General features: G+C 38.1%; 1 protein-coding gene across 6 annotated transcripts in view; it reads right to left on the bottom strand.

Annotated features, from left to right (window-relative positions):
* PIEZO2 (piezo type mechanosensitive ion channel component 2) overlaps nt 1–16865 on the bottom strand; it is a 298221-nt gene that overhangs the window by 49847 nt on the left and 231509 nt on the right. For all 6 annotated transcript variants that reach the window (XM_033512210.1, XM_033512211.1, XM_033512212.1 and 3 more), the window contains 9 exons: nt 16278–16454; nt 15979–16104; nt 14411–14611; nt 13166–13370; nt 12929–13030; nt 12297–12462; nt 3979–4222; nt 2696–2792; nt 741–900 (listed from right to left, as the gene is read on the bottom strand). In XM_033512210.1, the coding sequence (XP_033368101.1) occupies nt 741–900; nt 2696–2792; nt 3979–4222; nt 12297–12462; nt 12929–13030; nt 13166–13370; nt 14411–14611; nt 15979–16104; nt 16278–16454 (1478 nt within the window). The remainder of the gene's footprint in view (nt 1–740; nt 901–2695; nt 2793–3978; nt 4223–12296; nt 12463–12928; nt 13031–13165; nt 13371–14410; nt 14612–15978; nt 16105–16277; nt 16455–16865) is intronic.

Raw genomic sequence — 16865 nt, 5'->3', positions numbered from 1 at the left:
AAATACTTCTTTTCATTACGTGCAAACCAAATTCTGCCCTGACACACAGTCAGAGATCAATGTCCATATGCCTTTTGAGGAAAGAAAAAAAACCACAATACATTTAATCCAATATTAACAAAAGTAATTTCTTAGAAACCTTATGGAAATTAAAACCAGTATTTCAATCCTCATCTGCCTTCATACTATAAACCAGAAGAATGTTTGTGCTAGTGATGGCTATGAGTGAATGCTTGTGGTGTAACAGGCCCAACACTTCCTTGCCAAACCTAGTCAGTGTTCAGTGATGTGACACTTCCCAAAAGTGTTCCATTTTCTTCACAAGCCAGATGTAAGAACTGTCCCATCTTCCTCTTCCTGCAACATTTCTTGAGATGGGATTTCTAAGGACAATTGTCTCAAACAGGCTCTGGCAGCAGAATATTTTCTTTGCAAGACTTAGAAACTCTGGCATTCTCTCTCGGGCATATCAACGTTGAGAGAATGCTGCAACACACTTTGAGACCTTTTAATAGGAGCAGCAGATAGTATTTCATAGAAAGAATGATTTATTTTTCATTTGATTTCTCATTAATTTGTTTTCTTGTGTCAAAATTGGGTTTCCAATTATGAGTTTAGCATGGATTATTTAAATCAATGCTAAAGGGCTGTTTTGGTACTACCTATCATAAACAGTAAGTACTACCACCATGAGAGATTTAAGCTGTTTAATTTAATTTCTTTTAAATTTTCAATGTTACCTTGATGCTAATATCTGAGAAGCTTTTATATCTGCAACCACGTGAAGGAAGTAGTAACTCATGAAGACTCTCCTTTGCAGTAAGAGGAAAGCAAAACATATACTGTCCCAAATGATTCCTGCTTCTCCACTGGGCAGTTTACAATCTAGATTGCCTGTTGCTGGAAAAAGATACCATCAACGTTAAGAATTCTTTCATAATGTTTAATCAATTAAATAAATCTAGCTTTTAAAATTATTTAATTATTTTAGATTTTTCTAAAGAAAATAGTCATGCATTTCCATTTGAGGTACACTGTAATTTCTTTTTAACAAACCAAAATGCTTCCAACAATGTGATGTCCCATGATAAGTGAGTACTCATCAGAAGTGAACCATTTGCATATAAATTCATCCCACTTTACTAAGTACTTGAAAACAGAGACTGGAAAAGGCATATTTTTTTGTTACACTGAATTATTTGATTTCAGTGGTTCCTAAAAAATATTTCAATTTTTTCTTCTCTTCAAAGTGACTTTTTCTCTCATTTTTTAATTAAGAACACTATCAACAGGAGAAAAAAAGTGGTTTATTTTTGTCAAAATAACTTTTAGACTGCCATGATCTAGTATTTTTATTTTTCCTCTCCACAACTCAGTTCAATGTTCCTTTCCATTGCATAAGAGAAGAAATATTTGAAACCACAAAACTGCTTCCTTTGGGGTAGGAGGAGACAGTCAGAAAGGAAATCCATTTCCTCCTACCTCTAGATTTTGGCTTGGGCTATTTCTTTCTTCCTTTATTCTCTGTAAAACAGTTCTCTTGGGGATATTAAAAAATTAAAACTGGGTTTTGTGGAGCTGGACTATATTTTGTGGACATGGCCTATGCTGCCCTACAGAAGGCAGCAGAAGGACTCAGGGGACAGCCTCTGGCCCAAAGCTGGCTTTTTAAGCAAGCAAGCCAATCTAATAGCTCTGGAAGGTCAAACTCCAAGAGCTTCAAAGCCTGCAGTGGCCAAACCCTCGGGGGGTTGAAAACCTGCATCTAAGTTTCTGTTGCTGCCCAAAAAGTTTTGGATAACACAAGAATTCCTGGGCACCTTTCATCCTGTGAATTTGCCTCTTCATATTTACTTTATTTTCCCCTACTCCACACTTACCCATTAGGATCAATCATGATGACAGGAATTCAGAATTTTGCTCCAGACTCACTAGGATGAAACAGCTCTTTAAATTCAGAAAAAACCCAAACCAAACCCAAAGAACATTAAAAAACCTGCAGGTGTTTTCAAATTGTCAAGCCAGGGTGTCAGGACAAAGTGGAGACGAATTAATAGCTCACAGAGATTGTGAAGGATTTTGCTCTCCAAACTTCATTCCTCCCTTCTCTCACCTCCATCCACAGACATTGTCCACTCCATTTGTTTTACCACCACTTGAGAATGATCACGAGGAAGTAAAACGGCCTAAAATCACTATGCATGCAGAAAAACTGCCCCTTTCATGCCATTTCAGTCAGCTGAACTGGCTGACCCTTTGAACCACCCAACTCTGGTACACAGGGCAGAGTGGGAGTCCACACTGCACAAAGGGAGTACAGCTGGGAAAGGGGGCCTGGTCTCTGCAGTGATGGTGAGCTGACCTTTTAGCTCAAGTTGTACAATCAACCAGAGTATCACATCAGCTGCATATATGGGAAAATGTGTTAAGTGCCAATATCAGTGAATTGTTTGTTTACAGCAAATGCTGGCTGTGGATGGATGGATGGATGGATGGATGGGGATGGTGGTAGTTTTCTCTGGATACGTGGCTCCCTTTCTGTGAAATATCTTCAATATTCTATGTTGCTAATCAATAAGACCAAGATTTTTCAAAAGGTAGTATTTCAAGGGAAGGCACAACTTACATATGGTAGAAGATTTTAAGGTGACTCTTTATTTATAGAAAATTATGGAGAAAAATAAGCTATACTTACGAATATGGTAGCCTTTAACTGTACAAGCCAGGCTAAATGCCTGAATCACCCAGCAACTATTCTTAATTAATGATTCAATGTAGCCACATGCTCCTATCTGCAAAGTAAAAGGACAGTTTCATGTAACAAGATGTAGCAGAAATAAAGATAAGAAAAATTGCGTCTTTTTACATTACGTGAGAAATAATACAGCCAAAGGCAGTCAAATTATCCTCGTTACTAAAAGAGCTTGGAAGAAAGAGTGGCTTTACCACTAGACACAAACTACTCTTAGACAGAATTTGATTTTTTGATTATTAGTGAGACAGGAGGTATGTGGGGTTTGTTTGTTTTGCACAGAAAGGGACACATCTGGCATATGATATGATGTGACAACTAAGTAACTTTTATAAATCACTGACTTAATCTTGTAAGCATACATGGATGGACAAGCTTAAGACACACGTAGCTCCACTGAGTTCCCAAGCATAAAATGAAGCACATATGTAAGCATTTAGAACATTTGCAAATTCAAACCACCCATAAATCAATTTTATTTCAGCATAGTGACTTAAATAAATGCAAGAAGAAAAATGTCTGTTCTTTGCAGTCCAGCACTAAAAATGTTCAAAGCTAAAATGCAATTGCCAAGAATAAATCTAAATTTGTCTTTCAAAAAGATTGAAATTACTGGCTTGTCTGAATCACCTGTCAGTGCCACTGCAAGAATACATACAAAAGAATTAAGTAATGCATGCAAATCTTTAATATTTTGCAGAAGAATTTGACATTTAATTATCAAAATCATCTGTTTTCACCCGAATTTGACGCTAGTTCTAAAGGAAACAGGAATGGAGTTTGTAACTTTGTAGTCAACTTCACTAATTGCATTACATCACACAACTGCATCTTGTACTAGGTTTGAAAATTCCTTATTTAAATAAATGTTCTAATTAAATGTGCACTACTTATCAACAGTATGACTAATTTTGCACTTCTTACTCATTTTTCAGTCCACTGAGATTTCCGTGAGGCTTCTAAGGAGAGACTTCATTGGGCAAAGAAGCCAGAACCTGGCCTTTTGAGAGCAGCTTGTGAGCTTTCACAGAGCCCAAGTGAGCACGTTTCCCTACGATGGATATGCACTGCCACTCCCTAGCAATGCTGGATTGAAATGGAGACTGCTTGGTGCTTGCAGAAGGCTGTGGTCCCAAAGAAGGATTTTTAATGACCACTCAACACACTGTGCACACCTCCAAAGAAACTGAAGTGCTGAGGGCAGAGGAAAGGCAGCGGCTACCCACCGACAGGATGTTCTTCATGGTGATCACGAAGACGTTGTAGGCAATCAGCCAGTCCCAGTAACGCAGAATGCTCCTGATGGGCTTCAGCAACAGGTCTCCACCAAAGAGAAGGAAATAGAAGCAGGCCACCAAGTAGCCCATACAGAATATGCTGATCCTTGTGGTTCCCGTGATGAAGATTATGGTAAGCACAAACCAGAAGAGGTAACTAAATATTATCACCTTATACATGTCTAAGTAGGACCTAGAAGTAAAATAAGGAGAAAAAAGTTACCATTCTTTTTCTGAGGGCAATGTTATTTTTCCTCTTTCTACACTTGGGCAGAAGGTCTTCTGGGCATTCTCACTCTTCAGTACTTGTGCAGGCGCTCACCACCAACACCACAGTCAAGGGATTTGGTTCATGCATGGGTCTGCCCAGCTCATACATGCCACTCCAGCTCCTTCCTGTGCATAAGCACCTTGCTACACCTGGTCAGGGCGCCGTGCTTGCTGCAGGATCAAGCTTTGTATCACGGAAGGGAGGAAAACCTGTTCTCACCAAAATTCATGGTGGAGGGATATTATCCGGCAATGCCATATATGAGATCTAAAAGTTGTCTGGGATCATCTTTCAAGAAGTCTGAGAAATAGTATTAAAAAAAACTATTTTAAAAAGCCGACTACAATACACCACTGCAAAACAATTCCATATTTATTGATGACTTCTAGGGAATTCAGCCTGGTCAAAAGACTAGTTTTCAAAGACAGCTGCTAAAAATATCTTTCTCTGATGGAGATCAACTGCAAAAGTTTTGAGGGGCAAAAGGTTTCTACAGAACAGAAATGTGATAGAATTTACTGAAATGTTTTCCAGGAATCTATGAGACAGAGCTATCTGAAATCAGCCTGGCCCACAAGTGGGAAAGAGAGAAACAATTTGGTATTTTCAGATTTCTTAAAATCTAGACTTAATATTGACTTGGTGAGCTTTCAAACAAGAATATCTGCCAAAGGCAATACCAAATACTACATATAGCTAAACACTGCAAAACCAACTAATTCTTAGTTTCCTCCTGTTTATAGTGTTTTGATTCCAAATCTAACTCTGTTTTCAGAGTCTGTTCATCCAGGCTGTGTAGCTACATTTGTCAGGAAACCAGTTAGGGAGACAGAACTACAGGAGTGCACAGATACCTAAGCCAAACCATGTAAGGAGCAAATGAACTAAATTCACTGTATGAAGCCACATAAAAAGGCCCCTGCTGCTTGATGTTCTCAGAACTTTCTAGGAGTATGTATTTATTCTTACATTTATAGGCCTATATTACATTTTTCACTAGAGAGGCACTTAATGAAAGGTAACAAGCTCCTTTGTGTTTATTTCCTACAAATATATAAGAAATTTGTGATTTACTGCCTGTGAAATCTAAAAATATCACGACTTTGGAGATGTTCTGGGTGATAAAACATTAACAAAGAATCAATATGCACTGGGAAAATAAAGAAGACATCAGTCGAAGAGGTCTTCATTAAATTCATGCACACTAGAAAGGTTTATCTCATTGTTTCTCCAGAAAATAATACTCTGTTTGATATTCCTTTAATAATAACTATTGGTGTGTGGGACAGCTAGGAGGAGATCACTTTCTGACACTGCTGTATTTCAAAAAGCTTGTCCTTTGCTACCAACAAAATGCATCAGCATCTTTTGAGAAAAGCCCAAAATAGAAGCAAATTGATCAAAAAATCAGCAATGTCTTAATACTCTTCAATAAAATTGAACTCTGACTCTTAGACACAACTGGGGCTGTCTCAATCCAAACTTCCCAACATATGGATGTGGTGCTTGCTTGAGTCATAATCAGCAGCAGGTATCAGTCTTAGATTAAAACTTCTGGAAATTAGGGAGAATGTGAAAAGGAAGACAATAATCTAGCTATTTTCTCACTACAATGGTAGCCATTTGATAAATTTTAGCGTCATCTAAAATATTAAATACACCTGTTCTTCTTATATCCAAAATATATATTAAATATAGATATATATATTTTTAAAAAAAAATATTATAAAATAGCCTTGGGTATCTCTAAATCTACCAAACAACAAAACTGCATGCAATGGAAAAATTCTAAGAAGGAAGGAGGCACAACAACTGTGTCAAGTGACAAATTATGTAGTCCTTAAAGATGGAAAGTATTCTATAACTGTGCAGTTACATGCAAATCCAACAATAAGAATGGCTCCCAAGAATTCATTCTTGGAGTGCACATCTCACAAAATATGTTTGAACAACTCAGCCTAAGCACACCTAAACAATGAAGACCACAAACCATGCAAGGTACTTCTGTGCTATCCCAAGAAGAAAGCCACGTTGAACACAAAGGAAAGAACCACACAAGTTGTTTCAGGTAGATAAAAGTTTTCCTGAAATCATGGTTTTTTTCAGTTACAAAATATGCAAAATCTTGTCTATTACAGCATAGAGTTTGCCCCTAATTTTCACTTTAATTTTTCATTTTAATTTTTTATATTGATACGGATAGGTCAAGTGCAGTAAGAGCAGGAACAAAGACATGTCTTGGTGGGGAGTTCTCTATGTACTACCTCTCAAACAATTTGACATGTTTTCATACGTAAATCTTTAAATTCTGCCTCAAAGCCCAGAACATGACTTGCTCTGAAATCATAATGCAGCAGTGGAGGCTGAAGGACAAAGATACCCCAATAGTTAAACCCATGAGGACAGGTGAGGTGCTTACCCTCTGTTTAAAAGCTCCTATGCAGACAGGGGAAAATGCTTAATCTTGGATAGCATACACTGTGATTTTATGCTTCCACTGCAGACCACACAGCTCATTAGTTTAATGTCATGTAAATTTTCCAAACTCTCATTTTCTAAGTGTTCTTTAAATCTCCCTTCATTCACCAAGAGCAAAAGGCCACCCTCAGGATGTGATATTTAACAATACACATTAGAAATCTGCACAGCTGGTTCCCAAGGGGACAGTCCCACCCCCTTTCATCCCTTCAGCTCTGCATTTCAGCCCCTTTTATGGTTTTGGCTCTTTGATATGGTTTCAAGGAGAAAATTTTCAAAAGCCTATTTACTTAGAGGGAGGACAGAAGGAAGGGATACTTTTCTGCCCATTTAGCCTCCGAACCAGCTCAGTGCTGGTGTGATGAATGCAGAAAGGTGGGAGGCTGCAGCAGGAGGCTAGGAACACAGTCACATATCCAAGTAAGATTAGCCACTACAGCAGTGCACCAAAAGCATCAAACTACGGCTCTTGGTAGCCTGACAGCCTCTGAATGAGAAATTTCACAGAAGAAACCTGAAAGATTAATGAGAAATAAAACCCACTGATTTTCCAACCATGTCATTAGTAGAACCCACTAATACTCTGGATAACATTTTGGAAAAAATGACCATTTCAATTCGCTCAAAACCAAGGAAGACAAAGTCTGAAGTTCATTCCACACATCCATCAAAGCTATTTTAACCTCAGATGGCTCTCTGTATCAAATTATCTGCTTTTCTTTTCTAAAGTTTTATTTATCTTACCATGATTGTTTCAATATTTAATTTCCACAGTAATTAATTTTTAACTGTAATACAACCCAGCCTGTTGCAGAGAGATTGCTCTAGGTGCAGCTGTTTTCCTGGCATGCTACACAGTGTGTTTGGCTATGACCAGTCTGGTGCCTGGACCTCTGCCTGCAGGCACCAAGAGGTGCCGATGCTGCAGCCAATAACCCATTTCAGGAAAGGCATTTATCCTCAGCCAGTGCTCTGAAATTTAGGGGAAGACACACTGGTGAGAGCCTTTTGTGGAGATGGACCCAGCTAAAGGCTTCTTCATGCAGGAGGAGCATTATGCTGTTACATAGCTTCATTGTTTTCCCTTAGCAGCACCCTGCTTTCAGTGTGGTACCCACCTTCACATAACCCCAAGGCTCCTCCTGTAGCCTTCTTCTGATGGCATATTGCCCTGTAATATGTGTTCTGCAAGCTTCACCTACTCCCAAATTTCCTCTTTCTTTCTTCCATATCTCCTGTTCCTTACACTCTTAGCAGCCTTTGTGACCCTGCATCAGAGCTTGTTTCCCCTTCTAATCTCAACATTGCTAATGTTCCCAACACAGCTTCCATCCTTATACTCTTTCCCTGGAGCTCTAGTTCAGCTTTCAGAAGGGAGTTTTGTTGATTTTCCCTCTGCCAATAGCAACATCCAATCTTCTGAGAACTAGCTCCCTTATTTCAATGGACTTCCTCAAATCTAGTGTTGTAGACCCCCTAGGTCAGTTCCTACTATTTTTGTTAAACCCTCTCAAGGAACTGATATTCTTTTATGATTAATTTCTTACCAGTGGATTCCTTCCTTCATGCTCGAATCCACCTTAAAAACACCCAAAATCACAACTGTGTTATTTGTTGATGCTCATTTTTTTTAGCAACAGAATGTTTATCTACTTTAACTAATAAATATGACACTAAGCCTACAATGTTCATTTACAGGTCCTATCTCACTAACCTAAGTTGGAATACAGTTCCAAGACAGGCATTAGAGCTACCTTTCAGACACTTTACCTGACTCCCTTCATGATGGTTCCCAGAGTACAGGTATTAAACGAGACAGTTCAATGACTGTTTCTGCTTCTAAGTGGAAAAAAGCAGATTACAATCCCAAACTTTTTTTTCCCTGACAATATCTAAGAGAAAAACTTCTTGGGAACTGAAATGAGAATTTTCCAGCATTGGAGACTGTGGGAAAGGATTATTCTCAGTGAAGTTGCTTTAAATCCTGTGTCATTCTAAAAGCTCCTATTTCTATTCTTTGTTCTTATTTCTGTTTCAAAGTCCTTTGGATGTGCACTCCTTTGGGGTCAAGCACGTATCCCCTGAGAACTCTGGGGGTGGAAAGAAGAAAATTTCAGGAAATCTCTTACTTAGACTGTATTTATCATTGCTGAACTCAAGTATTTCTCCAGAGAGAAGAAAATGAAGCATTTTGGAAATATGTTTTTCTTCTGCCACTATTTATGTTGCAGTTAAAAGCTTTTTATCCACGTCTACTAGAACAGTGACCAAGTAATATCTTCTCAAGCAAAGTGACACTTCAGAAAGGGTGCTTCTGGTCTGCAGCTGCCATTCTTTTACACAGCAGTAAATACACATCAGACTTCTCAGAAGACACAAGAATACCAAGCACAATTTTATTTTTTTTTTTCTTCTGCTTCGTAATCTATTCATAACCAGGTTGTCTTCTCTTACTGTTTGGCTCCATCTGACTGACTTTTGGAGAAATGCCATTATTAATTTCACTTGCTTGGATAAGGTTTGAACTAAGTTCTTGTCCACGCTACTATTTAGACCATACTGAAACTTCTCTTGAAAAGCACAAGAAACATTTTTAGACAAAGCCCTTTCAGTTCCAAATTGTCTTGGACGGAGGCCAGATACATACATTTTCTTCTGAGGCAGATCTTCAATGGATTACCCAGAGCTTGAGAGTCCTTCTTTTAAAGATTTATAAACTCTAATAAAATATTCAGTCACCTTAAGGTACTGTCAGCTATTCTCTGGTGCTTCTTTGAAGCAAATTAGGCATTTAGGATTGCATATGCACAGTGTAAAATCTCAAAAATAACATAATCTAAACAATAATAATATAAAAAGCCTGGGATAATCTATATTGTGGTGAAAGCATTGAAAGAGACATATAAGAGCTCAAAGAAAGGTAAGAACACAAGACCTATTATGCAGTTCATTCTAAAGGAAGGCCTGTTTATTCTTAAAGACACCATCCTACATGTTCCCATTATGCATTCATTCAGTAAACAACTACAAACAAACAAAAAAAGAGAAGTTATAGCTTAGAAGGGAGTGGAAGGAAGACCTGTAAAACTACAGATAAGTGAGCCTTCCCTCTGTGCTTGGGGAGATCATGGAGCAGGTCTTCACAGAAGTAATGTTAAGGCATATGCAAGACATGAAGGTGATCCTAGCATGGCTTCACTGAAGGAAAATTGTGCTTGCTCACTCTGGTGGCTTTTATGATGGAACGACTGCAATGCTCTATATGGTCAACATATGAGAAATGTCATTTACCTGGACTTGTGTAAAACCTTAAAGATTGTCCTGATCTCTCTAGACTGGAGTGACCTGGAATTGACAAATAGGCTATTCAGTGGATGGAGAATTGGCTGAATAGATGAAGCCAGAGAGTTGGGGACAATGGCTCTTTATCCAGTTGGAGGCAGGTAACGAGTGGTGTCTCTCAGGGCTCTATCCTGGGACAGGTGCTCCTCAATATCTTCATCAGTGACACAGAGTGGGATTAAGTGCACTCTCAGCAGGTTTACAGATGGCACCAAGCTGAGCAGTGCAGTTGGCACAACAGAAGAATGAGATGCCGTCCAGAGGGATCTGGACAAGCTTGAGAAGTGGGCCTGTATGAACCTCATTAAGTTGAACAAGTCCCAGTGCATCTGAGCCAGGGAAATCCCAGACTAAGAGAGGAATTCATTGACAGCAGCCCTGACAAGAAGGACTTTAGGATTCCCATGGATGAAAAGCTGGACATGAGCGGAGAATATGCATGCACATCCCAGAAAGCCAACTATATCCTGGCTGCTTCAAAAGAGATATTAACAATTTTTTTTCAGAATGTTTTTTTTTCTGGACTAAGGGAGGGAAATTCAATCTTTCTGCCAGAAGCCAGTGATGGTTTTTACCAGTGACTAAACACATCAGTTTGCCCAATGCAACTGCTGCATCAGCCTTTGCTAAGATGGACACAACTTCAGTGGCAAGAGAAAAGCTTAGGCAAACTCCACTATACTCCCTCTCAACCAAGCCCTATTAGTCAGATATCTTTTAGAAAGAATTCTCACTTGATGGAGCATTTTGAAGAAAGATTAATACTTCTTCCTTCCTGCCTATTTTACTAAATCTAGAGCACAGGGTTCACTGTGCAGACTGGAAATTCTCAAGAGGGAGAGCTGTTCAACCTTTGCCTAGTAGCAACTATAAATCTCTGGACAAATGAGTCAATTAAATGTTTCAAGAGTTCAAAGCTCTTTCAAGATAGAGTTGGCGACCAATTGTAACAGAAGTAGCAGGATCATCCTAAAGGTCTTGAGAAGGACTTCTAGTGATACCACTTGTCTGGTAAAAGAAATAAAAGTCTGTCATCAAAAGGAAAATTTTTATGGACATTAGTTCTAGACATTTATCTATTCCTGTCATACTCAGACATTGGTTGGTAACATGTATTCACATATCGAGTCTGACAGAACACCACAGCTAAGAAATTGTATTCTTCCCATTTTCTCTTGTGATACTGCACCAACTTTTAGAGACAACTTCAAGTAGAGCATGTCCAGCACAATTTAGAACAGCTGAGCTAATGTGTGTTTCCTGAAATGATGACACAATGGAACAGTTCCATTGTTTGAAGTCTGTTCAGAATAGACTGCTTCAAGCTCTGCCCCTTTTTGTGTTATTCACCTTCTTAAACGACTTTGTATGCAATGCTCAGGAACAGGAATACATGTCAGCTGCCCTTCCAAGACACTCCTAAGGTTCTCATTTCTAGATGAAATATCACAAAGGACAGTCTCTTATAGTATTATTTTGATTGTGCTTAGACAACAACTTGGCAGGACACAACTGATGACTTTTTGGGAATAAACACATTCATAGAAAGCTGCAGGCTGCAATGGATTCTTGCTAACATGTCTGTGTTTGGGGAGAAACTACCAGAGCACTTAAGTCCAACATAAATGCTGTCCCACTAGGCATTCATGAAGGGAAAGTCATATTTGAGCACCAAGATTCTTTCTGGAGTTGGAAATACAGAGGATTAATCTAACAGCTGAACTACTTTTTTTTCTCTAACTTTCTTAATCCACATGTGCACAGATAGCATGCAAGAACTTGTGACCTAAAGGTGAACATTTTGCAATGTGCTTGTTGTCTAAGACAGCAGTGGGACATGATGATTTTAAAGGTCTTCTCCAACCTTAACAAGTCTATGACTCTGTGAATGCAGACTTTCAGGCAAATTTATCACTGAACTTCTCTGGGGAGCACATAAAACATTAATCAGTTTTAGGAAGACATGTTTGCATCCACCCTGTTCTAAACATAAATCTAAATGCTGATTACCCAGAAATTAACTATCTGCTCTCTCATACAGCAGTATGTTAGATGGGAACACACATGAATACAAATTCCAAGTAAAAATTGGATGCTGTGAGAATGACTTTTACCCTAGTGAACTTTATGAAAAGGAAGTGCTGTATTTTCCAAGTATTTAAGATTCAAATTTTACCGGCAGTGGATGAAGTCGGGAACCGGATTGTGCTGGCTGAAAGATGCTGCATCAAGGTTCATGCAAATTTCCACATTGTCTCCAGCCATGATTCGCACTGCAGCTTTATTTTCATCCTCAAATGTCTGCCTTTGCAAGGATGCACACAGAAGCAGCATGAAGTCATCTAGGAGAAAGTAGTGATTGCAAGGAAAAAATCAGTCATCAACAAAGGTGCAAGGAGAGTTGTGATATATTATAATCTAGTTACCAGACTGTTTTCCCACACATTGAACTTCCAAGACTGAGTGGTTTTCAGTGCATGTAACTCTGAATAGAAATTTATTCATGTTTTTAGGTTTTTTTTTACCTGTCATTGTCTATGACTTTTATGGAGAAATAAATGAGAAAAGGGGAAATATTCATATATTTTGATGTCAAGTGATAAAAAAAGAGATACAGGAAAAGCAGATGCAAAAATTAGTAATTCTGTGAATTTTTCTACTGCATTCAAAGCTTAGTATTCACTTGCCCAAAAAATCTGTCATATTGCTATTGAAGTGTAAATAAAAGGCTGGCTTCAAATTCCTCTGTACAGATGACTTAAGCAAAGGACATGTAAGCACTTCATAATGATGTGCTAAAATACTTACACACAAGGAAGACAGGGTTTGGTCTCACAATGAAGTCTGGAAAGTATAACCACTTTATGATGTTGGAGTTGAAGTTGGCATTGCCACTTCTCCATGGATAGTCTGTGTAGTAGAAGCATGCAAAAATTCAATCAGTACCTCATAACAATTACTTAATCCTGTTCTTCAGAAGACATACCAATTTTTCAGCATTTTTCTACAAAAGCAAGTAGCATTTTACATAAAGGCTGTCCTTACCTTTACAAGGAGCAGGTGGGATGCCAATGCAAAGGAAGTACTGGAATGTAATGATGCATGCTAGGAAACAGCAATATTTTGGCCAGATCTCTGCGATAGCTTTTCTCCTACGTCGATACAGTACAGCAATCAGCCAGAAGGCATGAATCATTGCATAAAAATCCATCCTTTGACCAATTACATTCACTGACAGAAGAAAACAGGTCTGGAAATGAAGTAAAGAAACATAACTTTTACAGCCTTGTGGCTAGTCAGTTCAGCAATAATAAATTATTGTGCATCCTGACAGAATGCTTGGACGTGGCTGTATCTGACTGCAGGAACCCTGTGCAAACCAAGATGCTGCAACAGCAACTTCCACCATTCCACCCAAACACCCAATTTTTTGGGTATCACTCTTCTGTCTGTTTCCATTATGTGATATCTAAAGAAACAGGAAGGAAACAGCCTTGTCACAATAGCTGATGTGTGAAATGTTTAATTGCTGACAAGAAAAGAATGTATTACACAGCCACATATTTTGATAGGATGTACCGATGTGGAAAAGAAGAGGAACTATCAAGATTGGTAACAACTAAAATGTATCCTCATGTAGGAAATGGACAAGGCATTTAGACCATGCAAGTTTCTATTGGTGATAGACAAATGCAGTCACTCCTTTAAGACAGCTTTAGTTTTCCATTAGGCTCTGCATTCCAGCATTTCTATTCTCTGGGTTCACTGAAAGCAGTCCCTTCACTCAGTTCCATGAAACATATTTTGAAACTTTGTGAAAACTTCATTTATTCAGTGCATTATGCTATTTTGGTTTTCTCTCCCCCCAGATTAGAATGATCCTAAAATTATTACCCACAGGAAATAACTTGCTGGGCTCCTTTAATTTTCATTCACTCTTAATCTTCAGATCGCTATGAACAGTTTACTCCATTGATCAAAGTGGTGGCAGTGTTTAACAGATAGGTCAAGAGCATCATTATGATTAAATTTAGGATGCATTACTCTGAGAGCTGCCTCCTTCAGACAGGCATAGAAAATTGTGAAAAATCACTATTTATGGAAAGATTTCTTTAAAGTATATTTCATGTGCAGATGAACAAATATAAAAGGTAAGGGAACTAAGAGATGACTAACATGAATGATGACTAATAAGCCTCTAGATGTCAAACACAGCCCAAGCTACTATTCAAAAATAAAACATTCAAAAGGTTTGGAATGATAATCTAAAGAAAAGTAATACATATTTACCTCCAACCCAAACTTGTAGAAGAAGTAGTTTATGAAATACTTGACACAGTTTACAAGTCCATCGTCCAGATGTGCTCTTGTAATATCATGGAAAATGGTTTTAGTCACAGGTGCGGTGAGGTTATTTCGACATCTGTAGTATTCTTGGTGACGGTAGATTGTAACTTCAAAAGCCAGAATAGCCAGCATCAGTAAGTTATTCTATGGGAGACACAATCAGGAGAATATTAAATAAAAGTCAAAACCACAATAAGCTATTAAATTTTCTGATAAGCATAAACACATTAATACTCCAATTGGTGTTATCACTGAGGACTTCTGCACTCCAGAATGCACTGGCACCTATTCCCAGATATTATGATTGAAACAAATTAAGGTTCACTCCAGTTCTTCAATTTTGATGACTCATACAGACATCCAGAAGATTACTATAAAGACATTAATTAAAAAATGCTATAATAAAAACAAATTGTGGAAAGTAACGGAAGGAAAAAATCATTGAACCATCCACGTGCCCTCTCATATTTCATAGCTTCTCATAAGGTATCATGTTTTGTTTTGCAGGAGAGAAGATAAAAACATACACAGAAGTCATCTGCAGAGGTTCAGCTGTCAAACTCTAACTTTCCAAAACAAGGATGTTGGGTAGAGCAAATTTAACCTGGGCACTCATTCACATGAATAGTATATCTGTCCCAAAGCCAGACAGATTAGGATGCAGTCAAGGGTGGCTATGAATTGATTTTTTATTCATCTCAGGAGGGAGACCTGCCCAATGTTCAATAGAAGAGAGGTACTAACTAACTCCAAAAGCTGGTTAAAAAGACCAGCTCAGAGAAAGTCCCTCAAGGAAGTCTTAACTGAAGCAGAAGCGGCAAACTCTAGATCTCTGTTCTCTGAGAAATATTTGGGACAAGAATCTCCTGGAACAGGTGTCACTGTTTTTTTCAGATTTTCTGACAACCTTAAACTGTTGGAGATTCTTTAAATTAATAAGAGATGTGGCTTTCCCCAGGACTTGGCACATTTTCACTGTAAGTGAAGTTCTTTAATCAAGACAGGAATAGTAAGACATTGCTCAAAAGCATCAACCAAAACCAAGAAGAGAAACAACAGACATCCATTTACTAATGTTTGAATGAATGATTCTCTTAACTCATTATATTTTCTAAACTGTGGCTAAGAAATAAGCACTTAGAAAAATTAACTTTTAGCACACACTGTCATTCAGGGCAATTACTCCAATTAGACCCATCAGTCCTTTGGTACCTGAAAGCCATGCACCTCTTAATTACTTAGACTTCTTAATTATTACATTTCTTAAAGAGCTTTTAACAGATGGTAGAGTCCAAAAGTGATAGTTCTACATGAAAGAATAACTTAATTGGTACTGAATCCCTTCTGGAAATGTTCTGTGTAACAGATGTGGTTTTCTATTGCCTCTTTGACTCTGTACTTATCAACGGTTTGCATTCCATTTTTTTGTGTGGCAGATTATTTATTTCAAAGACAATGCTACTTTCATAAAAAATAAGAAAATATCTGAACACAGAAAACAAAGGAGTTACCCTTAAGTACACAAGAAGGGGATGAGACTTTCTCAATCCAACCCACTCTGCAGGATCAACTGGCCCACTGTAGAGCACGGAGGTTTTCAGTTCTTCTAAATTTACCTTAGTTTCATTCTCTCCAGGCTAAAAAGAAAATTCAACAGTTATAAAACAAAACTTGCAGACTATTTGGGAAGGGTATGATAATCAACAATACATCAGTTGAACTGTTATTTTTGTACTTGATATGCTTCCTTTTACTCTCCTTCACTGAAGAAGACAGCAGTCAAACCTTTTTAATATGCATTTGTACTCACCAGCGTACAGTTACTGGAAAAAGTCTTGGGATCAATAGATGTGAGCTGGTACAACATTTTGCAGACAATAATCACACATGTCCAAACAGTGCAGATACTTGATGCCAGTGGGCGAAATTGAGCATATGGCAAAGCAAGAGCCCAGGCAATTAAAAACACAAAGTTAAACAGAGACACCTGAAAACACAAAAACAGTACAGAAATTACATGGAGTAACAAAAGAACTGGGGAATTTTTGACCTTTTCCACAGAAGGTAAAAAAAAAAGAATCACTCAAAAGAAAGGGACATGCAGAAACTTTGAGGAAAATACTGAAAAAAGAAAAAAATTACGATACCCACAATAACACAGACACAGAGTAGTAAGTGAAGGAGGAAAAACTTTACAGTTGGTTTAGGAAGAAATTTACCACCTACATAATATTAATACTATTAGATCCACAAAACTCCATGTCTTCCTTATCAACAGATGTGAAATACAAAGGACTACATGCAGCTTATGCTGCTTTGGTACACGAGACAAAGAAGAGGTGGCACAGATCTGTGTGTCTGTGCAACTGATCTTCATCCTCTTGACTTCTCCCCTCAA

This window comes from Parus major, chromosome 2, assembly GCF_001522545.3.
Source record: "Parus major isolate Abel chromosome 2, Parus_major1.1, whole genome shotgun sequence".
In the NCBI taxonomy this organism is placed as follows: Eukaryota; Metazoa; Chordata; class Aves; order Passeriformes; family Paridae; genus Parus; species Parus major.
Note: the sequence above shows the minus strand (reverse complement) of the source record. Positions and strands in the feature narration are given on the sequence as shown.